The sequence below is a fragment of the Pelophylax lessonae genome, assembly GCF_965119305.1.
Source record: "Pelophylax lessonae genome assembly, chromosome: 12".
In the NCBI taxonomy this organism is placed as follows: Eukaryota; Metazoa; Chordata; class Amphibia; order Anura; family Ranidae; genus Pelophylax; species Pelophylax lessonae.
The window spans coordinates 12,481,281-12,499,058 of NC_138779.1; the positions used below are offsets into that span (position 1 = coordinate 12,481,281).

Sequence of the window (17,778 nt, forward strand, 5' to 3'; positions counted from 1 at the left end):
AAATGTTGGTTTTTGGATTTATCTATGCCCTATGAGCCACCTTTTTCTGACCATAGCACCTGAAATAACGGAATATAAATGCAAAGAAACAATTTGAATGACATTACTTTGCAGTTTATTATAAATTAAAGATCAGTAAAAAGTACATAGTGCGCTCTCCAGTGATACAAAATATCTATATATTGTCTACTCCATTAACAATTCTTACTGTTCAATAAATACAACACAATAAATAGTTCAAGTATAAAGCAGGCTTTAAGACAAAAAGCAGGATATCAGCTCTGTACAAAATTGAGATTATCAGGACTCATAGCGGCAAGGTTATCTTAGGTAGCGTTATATATGATGCAGCCAACACCATCCACAGAAAATGAAGTAGATACAAGATTCCTTCATAACTTCTCTCTGCAGAGAGCATTGGGGTTGACGTTATGACAAAGTCTTATAGTGCCGGGATGGTCGGTACTCGGAGGGTTTACATCAGCTTCATCAAGATCCAGGAGGAGATCAGAGCAGACAAAGTCCAAGGCATGGAGAAACCTGGAAGAACACACAAGAGATATTAGGAATGGAGCCGGAAGGGCTGTCTTTATGGAAGTTTCATTGTAGTTTCAATCTAAAGAAAGCCAACTTATACACCAGATTGTGACATTGTGAGTATTTCCAACCAAAATTTTAGTTTATTAATCTTTGCATAGCTTGGCGGCATTTGAGAGATTTACCCTCATACACTGTTAAGGTGACAACGGTTTTACCAGATATGAAGTGAGGGAAAATCTGGTACAAGGACACAGACAGCAATAAAAAAAAGCTGACAGGTACATTGGCCTTTCCATACTCTCTAAAAATGGTTTCTGTCTGTGTAGCTGTTGGATATTTTCTCTCACTTCTTGTTCGGTGAAACTGTCGTTTTTAGGACAGTAAGCAAAAGGAAAATGTCTCTAACATATCCCAAAATGGCAATAAAGGCCCAAAATAGGTCATTATCCTTCTTGACCAATTCCAAAGCTAAAAAAAAAATAAAAAAATTGGTTGGATGTACACTTTAATAGAGAAATTACAAAAGAAATGGAAGGATGAATAGGACTTTAAAGGTAGCCACTGGTAATCCCATAACGAAGTACTCAACAGATAAAAAAATATAAAATGTATTATGACAACATGATAAAAATATTAAAACCATATCATATGGAAAAAATATATAGGTGGACGTATCCCGAGTTCTCCATGGGGTATCTCACGGCGAGGATCGGCACAAGTAGGAGCGTAGCTCCATTTTCCAGAAGAGAGAAATTGTGACACTCCCTACATTGGACAGACGATCGTGTTACCATCCACTACAAGTCGGAATCCATCTGCCATTTGTGGCTACTTTGCAAAGTTTGTATGGCCCTAGGACAGAACTCTTGCTGTTTTGGCTATAGAGTATTTGATGTACACATTCCACTTTGGAACTGATGTGTGTGGGACCTTTCCTTATGCCATTATGCTGGTCTGGGTGCTTCCTGTAGTCCCTTTGTTTCCCCCTTGGGATCAGGTACCAATAGGATCTCCTGAGGAAGCTGTAAGCGAAACACGTAGCGATCCATTGGCTTATGATGCTTGAGATTCCTATTTGGCCCAGATATCCAAAAGATTATCGTAGATTCTGTGTTCCTTTATACAAGATCTTAGTTTGATACGAGCATGTAACAGGTTCTTGTGCTATATAGCCACCTCGTCTGGGGAGATACTGTACTGTATGTACTATGGATCGACCAATTATCGGCGAAGCCCATATATCGAGGGCCGATCTGCACTTTCCCCGATATATCGAAATCGGCCCCTGAGGTTACCGATATTTCAGGAAAGTGCATGTACCGGAGTAATGCCTGCAGCTAGAGGCATCGACCTGGTACCGGCGTCCATAGCCGAGGGTCGGCTGACTTGTAATGACAACCGATGCGGCTGAGAAGCCTCTCGGCTGTCATTACAAGGAGCGGGAGGGGACGTTTCCCCCCCTCTTGCCACCTTCCGTGGCTCGTCTTGGTCTCCCATCCCACCGAGAGACCAGGGCAACCAGCCTGCATGGCCGCCGAAGACCCGATCAAAGCCGCATTCGGCTCTGTTCGGGTCTCCATGCAAAAACCGGAAGTGATGTCATGACATTCCTTTCAGGTACTGGCGCCAGATTTTAAAAAATGACAGCATTCAAAACAGCCAAACTTGGCGTTTTGAATGCTTTTAAGTGCAGAGGAGGGGTTTGGGGTCTTTTAGACCCCCAGATCCCTCCACAAGAGTACCTGTCAAGAAAAAAAAAATGAAAAATATATTTTTTGTAAATGTACGAAAATATCGGCCGATACCGATATGCATTGGCCAAAATATCGGTATCGGCAACGAAAAAACGATATCGGTCGATCACTAGTATGTACCATATATATTTTTTTTCCATATGATATGGTTTTAATATTTTTGTTATCACGTTGTCATAATAAGTTTCATATTTTGTATCTGTTGAGTACTTGTTTTTCCTTATGGGATTCCCAGTAGTTATCTTTAAAGTCCTATTCATCCTTTCATTGTAATGTTTTTTTTAGATGTGGTGCCACATATCTCTGTTGCGTTTAATAGAGAGATCCCCCTCTACTTTATTTTGAAGTTGACCACAAAGGAAGTGATGGGAAATCTGTTCAGTAGGGGGAATAAATACAACCAAATAATATTTATTACAGGATATAAATCTATGATGTTGGTGTCACAGAACGTTATGTGTTTTCCGAAGACAACACAACAGAAGATGTTTGCCTTCAGACTGTCTCTCTCTAATTGTACATCTCAGTCAGTGCTGATAGCCTGCATATAATTGGAGCTCAAAGAGAAAAATAATGGACTTTATAGGCATAGTGCCTATAAAGTCCATTATTTTTCTCTTTGAGCTCCAATTATATGCAATTTATAGTATGTGGCACAGCTAAAATGAGGGTGCTTACTAGCCACCAAGGGCACCAAATTCATCTACATTATTCAGTGCTGATAACCCTCCACCTTATTGCTTTTATAATAAAACTAATATCAATAGATATTTAGATAAATACAAAATGTATGTAGAGAAATATAGGGATAGATAATAACCCCTAGTCATTGTTAGAATTAGGCAGATGAAATGGGGCGAAAGAGGAACATTTTACATATCTCTTTCTCTTTGGGGGAGTTTATTATTTTTGTGGCCAGTAACCTGAATCTACAAAAGCTCAAAAGGAAACTTTGGAGAAAAAAAAAAAAGGGAGACAATATTTTTGCAGTGTAAGTACTTGAATGTGCCCTGGTATCGGCCTCCTGCAGTCCCTGTACAGCAGGGCTAGAATGTGAGAGGAAGAAACAGCACAAGGATTGGGTACCAATCATGTGTTGCATGTAAATGTGTTAAAAGGAACATGCTGATAGAATGAGAGAGCAAAGTGATCAGGGAGATTACCTAATCAGTTTGTTACTGCTTCTTCACTGCCCAATCAGCAGACTAGGGTGGAAGGAGGACATGAGAGAAAACGGTGTCACCCTCCTGGCTGTGCTGTGTGCCAATGCTGTGAAAACTGCAAGACTGGACTGACAGAAATACAAATCCTTTGGCAGGTAATATTCTACCCCTATCAGTTTTTTACCTGGAAACTTAGAAGATTTAATATAACTCAGCTTTAACCCCTTTATACTAGTGGGAGCTGGTGCTTTAAATGGGCCCTGATATCCAACGGCCGGTAGGAGGGTCTCCGGATCATGCTGAGCTGTAGTTGGCTGCACAGTGCTGACATCATACAAAGTCAATCCTACCATCTGCTGATTGTCAGCAATTGACTGTTAGCTGTTGGTGACAGCTCAGTCACAGTTCTGGGGGTACCGGTGGAGCACTCCCCAAACAAGACAGCATTGCATATATGCAGGGGCTGGATGTTGAGGTCAACCAGCCCTGCCCCCACATATAAAGGTATTGTTGCTGTAAAGGGGTTAAACATGTTTAGCTACACCACTTTATACCATTAAAATTCTCAATGTAAGAGATTACTCACCTCTAGTAGATCCGTTATCTAAATAGTAATTGGTATCAGCTGGAAATAAAGAAAAACATATCTGTTAATTGGAGACCTCAACCGGACTGATACTCATTCTTCTGGATATATCGTATGATATTCACATTCACTGTAGGCTGAAATAATTGTGTAGTGGAAGTGAAAGCATTTGTAATCCCTGACAATAAATCCTAACAATGGACACCGTGCTGCCTTTTTGGTCTGGTAAATATACGTGACGCATGGAGCAATAAATATTTTTTTTCTATATTATGATGGTAAAGGGTTGGAATCTCTGCAGGCTTTTACTGCTTTGTCCCCTCTGGGGAGTTGCTCCTTACTTCCTGTTCAGGTGACAGGTGTCAGACAGAAGAGGAAGTGAGGGAAAATCCCACCCAAAGGGAACAAAGACAGCAGTTAAAAATTGATAGAAGCTTTAAGCCTTCCTCCACATTGTCCAAAACAAAAAAATAAATGTTTTGTCTGGAATTGGGCTTCAATATATGTGACTGAAGGAACACAGAAAATTACTGTAACAAAACTGTGAACATGACTTGACTTACCTGCATCCAAAAAGATGCCGACTCTTCCTGCAATGTTCTGGGAATCTCCCGATTTGGATTGAGAGCTGCAGGTCTGTAGGGAAATAAAAGTAATTCAACAAAAATTCCAGACAGGTGAAATTGATGAAGGAATTGCAAATTGTATCCAAGAAACACCCCAGCTATGCTAAAGTCACAACATCCTCTTCATGTTCCTTTATCTGGAAACAGTGGAGAATGCGGGCACACAGGGTTCTTCTTTCACTCCAATAATGAGACTTCCCTGGAATAGTTTGCATTTCCCCTCCACATTGGTTTCAGTCTCTCTAAGCCATTTTCCCCAATTACCTATTTATTCTACATTGTACCAGGGCAGCATGGCACCAACAATTGTCTATATTAGAGATGAGTGTGACGCCATCATATCTCTTTCTTAGGAATGGGCATGAAACCATCAATTGTCTTTGTTAGGGATGGGCATGAGACCATCAATTGTCTTTATTAGGGATGAGCATGAAACCATCAATTGTCTTTATTAGGGATGAGCATGAAACCATCAATTGTCTTTGTTAGGGATGGGCATGAAACCATCAATTGTCTTTATTATGGACGGGCATTAAGCCATCAATTGTCTTTAATAGGGATGGGCATGAAAGTATCAATTGTCTTTGCTAGGGATGGGCATGAAACCATCAATTGTCTTTATTAGGGAGGGACATGAATCCTCCAATTGTCTTTGTTATGGATGGGCATGAAAACCTTGATTGTCTTTATTAGGGAAGGGTATGAAACCCTCAATTGTCTTTGTTATGGATGGGCATTAAGCCATCAATTGTCTTTGTTAAGGATGGGCATGAAACCATCAATTGCCTTTAATAGGGATGGGCATGAAAGTATCAATTGTCTTTGTCAGGGATGGGCATGAAACCATCAATTGTCTTTATTAGGGAGGGACATGAATCCTCCAATTGTCTTTGTTATGGATGGGCATGAAAACCTCGATTGTCTTTATTAGGGAGGGGTATGAAACCCTCAATTGTCTTTGTTATGGATGGGCATTAAGCCATCAATTGTCTTTGTTAAGGATGGGCATGAAACCATCAATTGCCTTTAATAGGGATGGGCATGAAAGTATCAATTGTCTTTGTTAGGGATGGGCATGAAACCATCAACTGTCTTTGTTATGAATGGGCATGAAACCATCAATTGTCTTATGGATGGGCATGAAACCATCAATTGTCTTTATTAGGGATGGGCATGAAACCATCAATTGTCTTTGTTAGGGATGGGCATGAAACCATCAATTGTCTTTGTTAGGGATGGGCATGAAACCATCAATTGTCTTATGAATGGGTATGAAACCATCAATTGTCTTTATTAGGGATGGGCATGAAACCATCAATTGTCTTTGTTAGGGATTGGCATGAAACCATCAATTGTCTTAGGAATGGGTATGAAACCATCAATTGTCTTTATTAGGGATGGGCATGAAACCATCAATTGTCTTTGTTAAGGGTGGGCATAAAACCATCAATTGTCTTTGTTAGGGATGGGCATAAAACCACCAATTGTTATTGTTAGGGGTGGGCATGAAACCGTCCATTGTCATTATGAGGGATGGGCATGAAACCATCAATTGTTTATGTTTTTAGATAGGCATGATGCCATCAATTGTCTTTGTTAAGGATAGACTTGGGTTTGGGCCAAACCCTAGCTCGTCCCATGTTATGACTGCAGCAGATGGACAGAGCTGTGAATTCTGATGGTGGTATCTCAATATCAGAAGCCAGAAGTGGAGTTGGCCATTAATTAAACTAACGTGCTCATTACACACAGCACTGTTCTACCTGCTTGGTTAGCAGCAGAAGATCAGGTAATCAATAGGGAAGCTTGTATCCCTGTTTGGTGTGGAATTTTTTTTTCTTCAAATTTTCAGTCCATAAACACCTCCAAGCATCTTAATTAGGCCATGCAATGATTAGAAAGTCAGCTGAGGACATTGGGGCAGCACCGTAGTTTGATAGTTAGCCTTGTAACACTGGGAACCTCAAATTGAATGCTATCCAGACCAGAAATCATCTGCCTGGAGTTTGCATGTTTTGCTTGAGTTAGTTTCCTCCAAGGACATGCAGGTAGGATATTTGGCTCCTATCTAAACTGGTGCTAGTATGTGTGTGTGGCTAAAAATAACCCTGCCTCCTTCTTCAGGTACAGAAATCACAGAACAGTCTCTATATGTATATTGAGTCTTACCGTGGTACAATTATTAGTGCAGAGTGAAAGATCGGCATAGAGATAGACGGTGTTAGAATTTGCAATCTGGAAGACTTTCATAGCAAACCGAGATTCAATGTTGACTCCATTGCTGTCCACTGTTAGCTGGTCAGAAGATATTTGGCTGGATGGGCACCTGGATATAGAAACCTTTCATTAGCTTTCGGTTACTGTAATCTAAAGATTAGAACACAATACCGGCATATACTATTACAGCTGAACAATATATGGGATGTGTTCATTTTATATACACTACAGTATATACTGTAATTTATAGAATGACAATACATGGCATATCTTCATTATTTATATGTGTATTATAGCTGAACAAGTCCGGGCATGTGTTCGTTATATTGTTTCTGTTATTCAGCATTAAAGTCTTCAATTTGCATTTCAATGGAGTGGATTTTAGTGGAGTGATTGTGCCATACCCAAGAAGTGAATACCTGTGCTGTGACCCATAATTATTCACACCTCACACCTACATGATTTTCTCCTTAATGCATTGAGACAAATGAAATACATCAATTTGCATTTTCTAAATGTATTTTATCCAATGCTGACCTACATATTGCTGTGAACTGGGCCTTTCAAGAAACAATGGATTGTCAATGTGTTGGGCCTGCCTTGAGCAAAGTAGCCCGTCAACAGGTGGTGTGAAAGGGCCCTTCAATAAGAAACATATCAAGCAAAAATGTAAATGTTAATTCAAGGCTGCACTGAAACCTGGTATCATTTTGAAAGAGCTCTGTAGTTCTAACATTTATATTATAATTAATGTATAGTATGGGGAAGAGTTAGATCCCCTGCAGGGCTGTCTTAATGGCATCATGAGCCCCTGGGCAAAGTAATACTTTGGGGCACCTACCAGCCTGCCCTAATTTATGCACCTACTCTTAAGAATTAAAGTATTCATCGTTGATAGAAATAAAACATATACAGTATTTATTTGTACTTCGATTTTAAACAATAAGAAAACACGCCATAAATCAAAGACTAATTAACACAAATGGCACAGTACCGGGAGGGAAGCAGAAGGGCACAATACTGGGATCAGGAGGGCACAGTACCGGGAGGGAAGCAGAAGGTCACAATACTGGGATCAGGAGGGCACAGTACCGGGAGGGAAGCAGAAGGGCACAATACTGGGATCATGAGGGCACAGTACCGGGAGGGAAGCAGAAGGGCACAATACTGGGATCAGGAGGGACACAGTACCGGGAGGGAAGCAGAAGGGCACAATACTGGGATCAGGAGGGCACAGTACCGGGAGGGAAGCAGAAGGGCACAATACTTGGATCAGGAGGGACACAGTAACGGGAGGGAAGCAGAAGGACACAATACTGGGATCAGGAGGGCACAGCACTGGGAGGGAAGCAGAAGTGCACAATACTGGGATCAGGAGGGACACAGTACCGGAAGGGAAGCAGAAGGGCACAATACTGGGATAAGGAGGGCACAGTACCGGGAGGGAAGCAGAAGTGCACAATACTGGGATCAGGAGGGCACAGTACCAGGAGGGAAGCAGAAGGGCACAATACTGGGATCAGGAGGGACACAGTACCAGGAGGGAAGCAGAAGGGCACAGTACTGGGATCAGGAGGAACACAGTACCGGGAGGGAAGCAGAAGGGCACAATACTGGGATCAGGAGGGACACAGTACTGGGAGGAAAGCAGAAGGGCACAAAACTGGGATCAGGAGGGCACAGTACCGGGACGGAAGCAGAAGGGCACAATACTGGGATCAGGAGGGACACAGTACCGAGAGGGAAGCAGAAGGGCACAATACTGGGATCAGGAGGAACACAGTACTGGGAGGGAAGCAGAAGGGCACAAAACTGGGATCAGGAGGGCACAGTACCGGGACGGAAGCAGAAGGGCACAATACTGGGATCAGGAGGGACACAGTACTGGGAGGGAAGCAGAAGGGCACAATATGGGATCAGGAGGGACACAGTACCAGGAGGGAAGCAGAAGGGCACAATACTGGGATCAGGAGGGACACAGTACTGGGAGGGAAGCAGAAGGGCACAATACTGGGATCAGGAGGAACACAGTACCGGGAGGGAAGCAGAAGGGCACAATACTGGGATCAGGAGGGCACAGTACCGGGAGGGAAGCAGAAGGGCACAATACTGGGATCAGGGGGGACACAGTAACGGGAGGGAAGCAGAAGGGCACAATACTGGGATCAGGAGGGACACAGTACCGGGAGGGAAGCAGAAGGGCACAATACTGGGATCAGGAGGGACACAGTATCGGGAGGGAATCAGAAGGGCACAATACAGGGATCAGAAAGGCACAGTACCGGGAGGGAAGCAGAAGGGCACAATACTGGGATCGGGAGGGCACAGTAGCAGGAGGGAAGCAGAAGGGCACAATACTGGGATCAGGAGTGACACAGTACCGGGAGGGAAGCAGAAGGGCACAATACTGGGATCAGGAGAGCACAGTACCATGAGGGAAGCAGAAGGTCACAATACTGGGATCAGGATTGACACAGTACCGGGAGGGAAGCAGAAGGGCACAATACTGAGATCAGGAGGGCACAGTACAGGAAGGGAAGCAGAAGGGCACAATACTGGGATAAGGAGGGTGCAGTACAGGTTCAGGGATGCCGCCCTGGACACAGCCATTCCAGGACAGATTAGTAAAAAGCATGACTGTCTCTGAAATTCCAGGACAGTTAGCAAGTGTGATGTTATGCAAGATTATCTTGGGTCCCCCATGCATCTGGGGCCCCTGGGCAGTGTCAAGGGGTGCCCATGCATTAAGATCCACTGTTAGGTATGTATTGCTTGCTGTCTAAAGCAGCTGGGAAACCCATGAACAAAGATTGTTGGATTGTTCACAAATCATCGCCCTATGGAGTCCAGCACCTCTGCATATACCCAAGTTCCTGGAGTCCTGATAAAGGTGGACTCCTTATACCCCTGAATTGTATTGGCACTTTCCTATTTTCACACCTAGACCCTTCTCAAGGCTTGTATTGCTGTCCGAGGCAAAAGTTCCTTTCACACCCTGTACTGGTGATACCAAAAATACAGGGACATGAAATGATGGAAGATCTCTCTAGTGAGGACATAGACAGTGAGCAGTGTGGTGAAGAGTAAGAACATCTTGGCTGGTTTTAATTGCTGTCAGTGTTCATACTGTCTTGATGACCCCCATCTCCTCAATTCTAGTCCTAATTTCACAAGCATGGATCAATAACAAGAAGGTGCCTCAAAGTAGCCACAGACACCTCACAAGGGTTGCAACCCTTCCCCATTCTAAAACTGAACAAAATGTAGACTTGAGTTGGGCTGTAAAGATGAACTCCAGGAATTATATCACTTTAGAAAGTTGGCTTGTCCAGATTAGTTCAGAACTTCATGCCAACACTTCAGCAATATACTCTTAAGCCAACCATAGACATTTTGAATCTCATGTATGGGCAAGCTAAATGTACCCAAGTTGATCGATCAACTTGAGTACAACCAGGCTGTTGGATTTTACATGCAATTATTGCCAACGGCTGTTTTTAACAAGGGTTTTCCTCATTAACACTGTCTGTTTGAAGGAAAGAAATTTGCTCCATCTCCGGCCGGCCTTAAGGTGATACGGAATATTGTTTTGTGTATTTATTGAATTATTTCTGTAGTCAAATGGCGCTTTTCCACTGCATGGAACCGTACCGGTTCGGCACGCTTTTGTGCTTTTCCACTGCTGGTACCGCATGGTATAGGGTTGGAACGGTTCGGTACGGTACGGTATAGGATTGCTTTTCCACTGCATGGAACCGAACGGTACGGTACGGCTCTGAAAAAACAGTACCTACTCGATTGTGGTTCCAACAGGTACCAAACTGGTACCATATCCCACAATCCTTTGCATGCAGTCACTACTAGCCACTGATTGGTCAGAGAATCCCACCCACCCCGTTGTTATCCCACCCACTTAACTTTAGTACTACTTTAGTGGAAAAGCAAACCTATACCGTACCGTACCGAACCGTTCCGACACTATACCATGCGGTACCAGCAGTGGAAAAGCAAACCAGGCCAAGCAGGCCCGAGTAGAGCCGAGCCGGTATGAGCCGGTACTTGCAGTGGAAAAGTGCCAAAAGTGTACAAAGAACACATAGCATTCATAACCAGTGTACTGTGTACTTACCCGTTCTGAAGAAGATAGTACTTTTGGATACTTGAATTGGTAGGAGAGGCATAAATATTCACCACTTTGAGTTTAGAGGTGTTAACATCCAGATCCGGTACTCGCACTGAAAGGTAAATAGTATCTTCCACAAACAGGGAGTCATCTTCTGAGAGAGGGGTCGTATATGTGCTATCTTTAAAGGCCATCATTACAGCTGCAAAACTTCCATTTCCTGTAGGGCCGGTTATTTCTGTGGTCCTGGAAAATAAACACATGACAAAGGTTACCTACCTAGAAACCCTTGCAGGTATGTGGCCATGCATCAATAATGTTATACAGAGAATTGGCATTATTTGCACTAAGGATAAAGAGCAAACCTATTAGATATCTTCTTCAGCTCTGTGTATATTGATGGAAGCAATAAAGCTGATATACAATATCAAGTGCACTACAAAGGTTTAAAATGAGCGTTTATGAAAAAGCGAAATTAAAATAATTTAGGATAAGTACACCAAAAGCATTTTTTTGTCCATACTTCTCTTGTGGGTCACAGGAGTGCACGTACTCACTCTCAAGTTAACCAGATTTCCCGCTATCAGCTGGCATGGCAAGGCCTCTCTAGGCTCTGGAAAGTTCCCACCATTGCCACCAATATTGTCAAGATCCATTCGACTGCCTGATTGACATTGAGCTGAGAGCTAGAGCCAGCTGCACCCACCCCCTCCCCTGCCCAGTGCCCCTATGAGTGCTGAAGGAGCAGAGCAGAGAATGGTGACTAACAGTCACCGCTCCCCACTCGGAGAAGACCGAAAACTGAGCAATAAGTAGCCGTGTGACTGCTCAGTTCTCGGCCTTAGAGCTCACAGGTGACCACTGCAGAATCACATAGATACTGTATGATACTGATAGTATGTATGTTTATTTCTTTTTTTTTTTAAACCCATATTTCTGTTTTAGGTGACCTTGTTAGGTTGGGGAAAAAAATGAAGAAGAAATGTTCCTACAATAGAGCTTTTATACTCATCTGTCAGGCAGCCCATGTCTCCTACCCATTGGTCCAGTGCTGCAGCCTCCACCAGACTCTTCAGTATTCAACATTTCTGGAAGTATCTCCCAGCGCATGCCATGGTTATTTTTTTTCCTCTGACCCCAATGTCACTACAGGATTTAGCAGTGTCGTAGGGTGAGGAGGAAGAAACCATGCGGTATGGCAGGGGATGCTCAAGCATTGAATGCCAAAGTCTCTCATGGAGGCTGCAGCACTGAAGCAGAGGGAAGGTAGGAAACAAAGGCCTTGAAAAGTCTTATACTGTGGGAACCTTAAGTCTCAGGGTGACATGGTTACTTGAAAACGCTTGGCCCAAGTTGCTTACACCCATGTATCCTCAGAGAGTTAAGCTCAGTTATATCTAAGCTTTGTTTTCTAATTTACTGACACTTTAATCCAACCTCGAAGTTTAACCCAATTTTTAACCTGTTATCTCTAATATAGAGTTAATGCACATTTTCCTATATGATTTTCTTTTTTGGATCCCTTAACCACTTAACGCAAAATCACGTACCTGTACGGCAAGTGGTTGTACTGGGGTGATGCCTGCAGCCAGAGGCATCACCCCGGAATAATTTTCTAGAACGGACGGTCTGCTTTCATGTGGTAGCAACCAATGTGGCTAAATAGCTGCCCAGCTGTCATCACAAGCAGTGGTAGGGGATGTCCCCCCTCTTGCCGCCGTTACGTCCAGGTCTCCTGTCCCGCCTGAAGACCCAAGCGACCAGCCAGCATGTCCGCCGGCTGGCCGGAGTCCCGAACAAAACTAGAATCAGCTTTGATTGGGTCTCCGATGTAGTAATCTGGAAGCGACATCACAATGTCACATCTGGTTTACTCTGCAGCCAACGGCGCCGATTGAAAAAATTCTAAGTATTTAAAAATGCTAATTTTGGCGTTTTGAAAACTTTGAAGTGCAGAGGAGGGGTTTGAGGTCTTTTAGACCCCAGATCCCTCCATAAAGAGTACCTGTCACTGCATATTACTGTCACAAGGGATGTTTATATTTCCAGCTGTGGAAAAAAAAATAAAAGTCAGCAGCTACAAATGCTGTAGCTGCTGACTTTTATTATATAGACACTTATTTGTCCAGGGAGCCCACGATGTCAGCACCCCAGCTGATTTTCAGATCGGCTGCCTGGTGCTGCCGCCACCATTCCCTCTAAGGGAAACTGGCAATGAAGCCTTTTCAGCTTCACAGCCGGTTCCCTACTGCACATGCGCGAAGCATGCTGCACATTCTCATTGGCTCAGCGGCAGGGGAAGGAGAAAGGGGACGGAACCTCCAAGGGACAGCGCTGCGCCGCTGTCTCTCAGAAGTTGGGAAGGGTACCTGTCAAAAACAGGAACCCCTTTCCCCCTCCCCACTGAAAGGTGCCAAATGTGGCTACGGAGGGGGGAAGGAAGCAGATGAGCAGAAGTTCCACTTTTGGGTGGAACTCCGCTTTAAGTTTTTGTTTCTGTTGAAGCTTGGCACAAGCCCATTTTAGTACCTTCATTAAAGTTCAATCAGTAACTACAGACCTGTAAGTTTAACATCTACTGTATGGAAGATAGAAGAGTAGACACTAGAATATAATATCGTAACAGATAGCCAGCATTGGCCCTGAAAGTATGCAATAATAATTACCCAAGTATTGGGCGCAGTGTCACATTAAGAGCGACATTCATATACAGCGGGTAAGAGCAGGAAATATTCAGGACAACGTCATTTGTTATTCGGATCGGATCCGTTTTACCAAAGATATACAGCTGATTTGTGTACATAACATGGGTTGCACTCATCTGTAGAGAGAGGAAGCACAGAAGTCATTAGACAAGGTCAGAAAGCTTACCGCCATACAGTAATCTACACATTAGCAGATAGTTACTTTTAATGTCAGTGTATTCTCTGAAGGATCAAAAAAGAAGGCTCTAATTTTCATAAGGCAGAACTTCAGCCCAAAACAACCAGATAAAAATAAATAGCATATCATAGGATGAAATAACAAAAGTAGCTTTTTCGGCAATATTCAACTTCAACTCAGAGATTTCCCCTGCGGTACTTTTGCCATTTGATGTCCTCAGTCTAATGACCACTACCATTCAACCAACTTTATCTAAGTCATGGTACCCTTGGACCCCCCACCCCAACCCTGTGACTGGACAGTGAAAGGAGAAGCAGAGAATTCATCTCTCTTTCACTCTGTTCTCTTCTCCTATCAAAATAATGTGTGTTAGCACATGAACTACTATGGCTATATGTGAAGAAAAAGGGGGAAAGGATAACCCCCAGGAGTGATCAGACTTTTAAAGCATCCACTAGTTAATCTCATAAAGAAATGTACATTCCTTAAATGTATAAATACATACAAAATGTATTGTGATAACATATTAAAAATTCTCAGTACATAAAAACCATCACATAAATGAGTGAGCACAACAGTGCTAAGCAACATGCTTCTGAGCGAGAAGAACCCATAAGTGGTCCAACATGTAGCAGGGTCTGTGTCTGAAGACCATCAAGATGGCCGACCTCCTAAGCCCAGCTCAGAAGGGTTCTATTGAGCAAGTTTGCCAATGGATCGCTACGTGTTTCGCTATGCAGCTTCTTCAGGTGATCCTATTGGTGTTATAATGGGGGGCGAAGGGTGCCCAATATTCTCTTGGATGGAGGCTGTGAAGTAAGAGGAGCCACAGCTCATATGGATTCCGATCCAATCAGAGTGGGATACCCCCTCCGGCAGGGAGACAGTGGAGATGTCCCCAAACAGCTGTGGCTCCTCTACAGGAAGGATATATATACTATACATATAGTGGTTAATTCCAGTAGGAACAATTCTAGTACCACTATTACTTCACAGCCTCCATCCAAGAGAATATTGGGTACTCTTCATCCACCATTATAACACCAAGGATTGTACATTTCTTTATGAGATAAACTAGAGGACGCCTTAAAAGTCCGACCACTCCAGGGGGTTATCTCTTCCCCCTTCTTTTTTCCATTTATATATTGGATGTGGTACCACTATATCCAGGATCATGTCATCATGTCTCATTGTTTTCATATATATATATATATATATATATATATATATATATATATATATATATATTGTGTAAGGGGTTGGCTAGGTAGCGGGTGTGGGTGACCCCTTGGGTGGGTTCGCTACACAGAGAGACAGCCGAAGAGTGGTTGAAAACAACGGTCTATGGTTTATTCTTCCAATTTGCTGGAAACAAGTGCAAGCATCCAAGCAGCATAAATCAAACAAACATAAAATAAACCCTGGCCACTTGGGGCGTCTACCTTCACAACACAGGAACCTACCTAAGACACTGCTGGTCATACAGCAGAAAACCAATTGTCTATTTGTTTTCTTTTCACACAGAAAAAGTCAACACCACCTCACAGTCTCTCAGCTCACTGCTCTCCTTAACGCACAAAGCCTCAGGATGCAGCAATCAGTAGTCATCCTCTGGATAACTTATAGAGGCCTTAATTGACTCATTCTGAATAGCTGAAGCTTTCCAATGTCCTTAAACCTTTCTGGCTACCTCTGCAGCCGACACCTGATAGTAATTGGTGAACTGTCTAAACAAGGCAGAAATGTATCTCCCGTCTGTGACAACACCCACAGATTTACCTGACTTCCTGTCACAATATATATATATATATATATATATATATATATATAATTGTCTATATGTGCTGCTTCTCCTTCTCCCAGTCTGAGCACTGCTGTACAGGGATTGTAAGAGGCTGAAACCAAGTCACATTGAGGTACTTCTATTGATGCATTTTAAAAAATATATTTCATGATGCATTTTATTGCTGCCTGGGCTTCAGCTCCTTTTTATAGGTGTCTCCTTTAACTAGCCGGCTTCTAAGGGGACACCCATGAATGTGTGCCCTTGACTGGGGCTGTGTGTGTCTATTCAAACACAAAGCACCCAGCAACCCCCACCCCTGATCCCTCCTCCCAGACAACTGCAGGAGCCAATTACACCTCTTCCCTTCTCTATCTCCTCTGCAACCAGGAAGTTCAGGGAACAGGGCAGACTTGGAGGACCTGGTAAAAGGCACAAGGGATACCAGGTATGTGTTTGAGGACGGGGAGTTGTCAAAGTAGCAGGGCATGTTGTCCATTAATGTTGTAAAAGCATGAAAAATGAGGGTAAAACAAACACTTACAGTCAAGACCATGTCAGAAGAACTTACCACAGGAACTGTGTTACAGTCAGAACTTATTAATGGACGATAAATGGTTATCTCCGATTTTCCATCCACAACCTCCCTTCCTGCCAAACACTCGGTGTTGGTGCTGTTCAGCCTTATATCCGACGTATTATAACCATTTTTTTCCAACCAACATTTTGACACTTGTATATTGAATTTTGCTCCAGTACAAGTAAGATTTACAGATGGAGTGGCTCCTGAAAAAAAACATGAATTTTATTCAGCATGTCTGAGATGGGAAGGTGACAGGGATGTAATTGATACAATATAGGGGTTTTCTATATATACCCACTTTAGGGGGGCAAGAGTGGCCAGAGAGGGGAGAAAGTTGCCATAGAGTCAAGGAGTTAAAGCTTCCAATTTACATACAAAACATTGACTGTTGGTGATCAGTGTAGCTCTGCCTTACATTAGTGGTCAGTGTATCGCCCCCCTATATTGGGGGTTAGTGTAGTTCCCCCTTTCATTGATGGTTGGTGTAAAGTCCCCTATATTGGTGGTCAGTGTAATGTCCCCTATATTGGTGGTCAGTGTAGTGCCCCCTTACATTGGTGGTCAGTGTAGTGCCCCCTTATATTGGTGGTCAGTGTAGTGCCCCCTATATTGGTGGTCAGTGTAATGCCCCTTTATATTGGTGGTCAGTGTAATGCCCCCTTACATGGTCAGTGTAATGCCCCCTTACATTGGGGGTCAGTGTAATGCCCCTTACATTGGTGGTCAGTGTAGTGCCCCCTTACATTGGTGGTCAGTGTAATGCCCCCTTACATTGGTGGTCAGTGTAATGCCCCTTATATTGGTGGTCAGTGTAATGCCCCTTATATTGATGGTCAGTGTAATGCCCCTTATATTGATGGTCAGTGTAGAGCCCCCTTACATTGATGGTCAGTGTAGTGCCCCCTTACATTGGTGGTCAGTGTAGTGCTCCCTTACATTGGTGGTCAGTGTAATGCCCCTTATATTGGTGGTCAGTGTAATGCCCCTTATATTGGTGGTCAGTGTAATGCCCCTTATATTGATGGTCAGTGTAGTGCCCCCTTACATTGGTGGTCAGTGTAATGTCCCCTTAAATTGGTGGTCAGTGTAATGTCCCCTATATTGGTGGTCAGTGTAATGTCCCCTAAATTGGTGGTCAGTGTAGTGCCCCCTTACATTGGTGGTCAGTGTAATGTCCCCTATATTGGTGGTCAGTGTAATGCCCCTTATATTGGTGGTCAGTGTAATGCCCCCTTACATTGGTGGTCAGTGTAATGTCCCCTATATTGGTGGTCAGTGTAATGTCCCCTATATTGGTGGTCAGTGTAGTGCCCCCTTACATTGGTGGTCAGTGTAATGCCCCTTATATTGGTGGTCAGTGTAGTGCCCCTTATATTGGTGGTCAGTGTAATGCCCCCTTACATTGGTGGTCAGTGTAATGTCCCCTATATTGGTGGTCAGTGTAGTGCCCCCTTACATTGGTGGTCAGTGTAGTGCCCCCTTATATTGGGTGTCAGTGTAGTGCCCCTTATATTGGTGGT

The 17,778-nt window shown here is 43.4% G+C and overlaps 1 protein-coding gene and 1 long non-coding RNA gene across 2 annotated transcripts in view; one reads left to right on the forward strand and one right to left on the reverse strand.

The window, feature by feature from the left end:
- The window catches only part of LOC309567853, a 1,051,047-nt gene that overhangs the window by 590,641 nt on the left and 442,628 nt on the right, over positions 1-17,778 (forward strand). The gene's annotated exons all lie outside the window — the stretch shown is intronic.
- Positions 379-17,778, reverse strand: part of LOC309568274 (uromodulin-like) — a gene marked incomplete at its 5' end in the record, with an annotated part of 19,900 nt that continues 2,500 nt past the window's right edge. Inside the window, 7 exons of the mRNA XM_082273943.1 lie at positions 379-540; positions 4,044-4,082; positions 4,607-4,679; positions 6,839-6,995; positions 11,016-11,255; positions 13,676-13,830; positions 16,247-16,461. Of these exons, the coding sequence (XP_082130069.1) occupies positions 476-540; positions 4,044-4,082; positions 4,607-4,679; positions 6,839-6,995; positions 11,016-11,255; positions 13,676-13,830; positions 16,247-16,461 (944 nt within the window). The 3' untranslated portion in view covers positions 379-475. The remainder of the gene's footprint in view (positions 541-4,043; positions 4,083-4,606; positions 4,680-6,838; positions 6,996-11,015; positions 11,256-13,675; positions 13,831-16,246; positions 16,462-17,778) is intronic.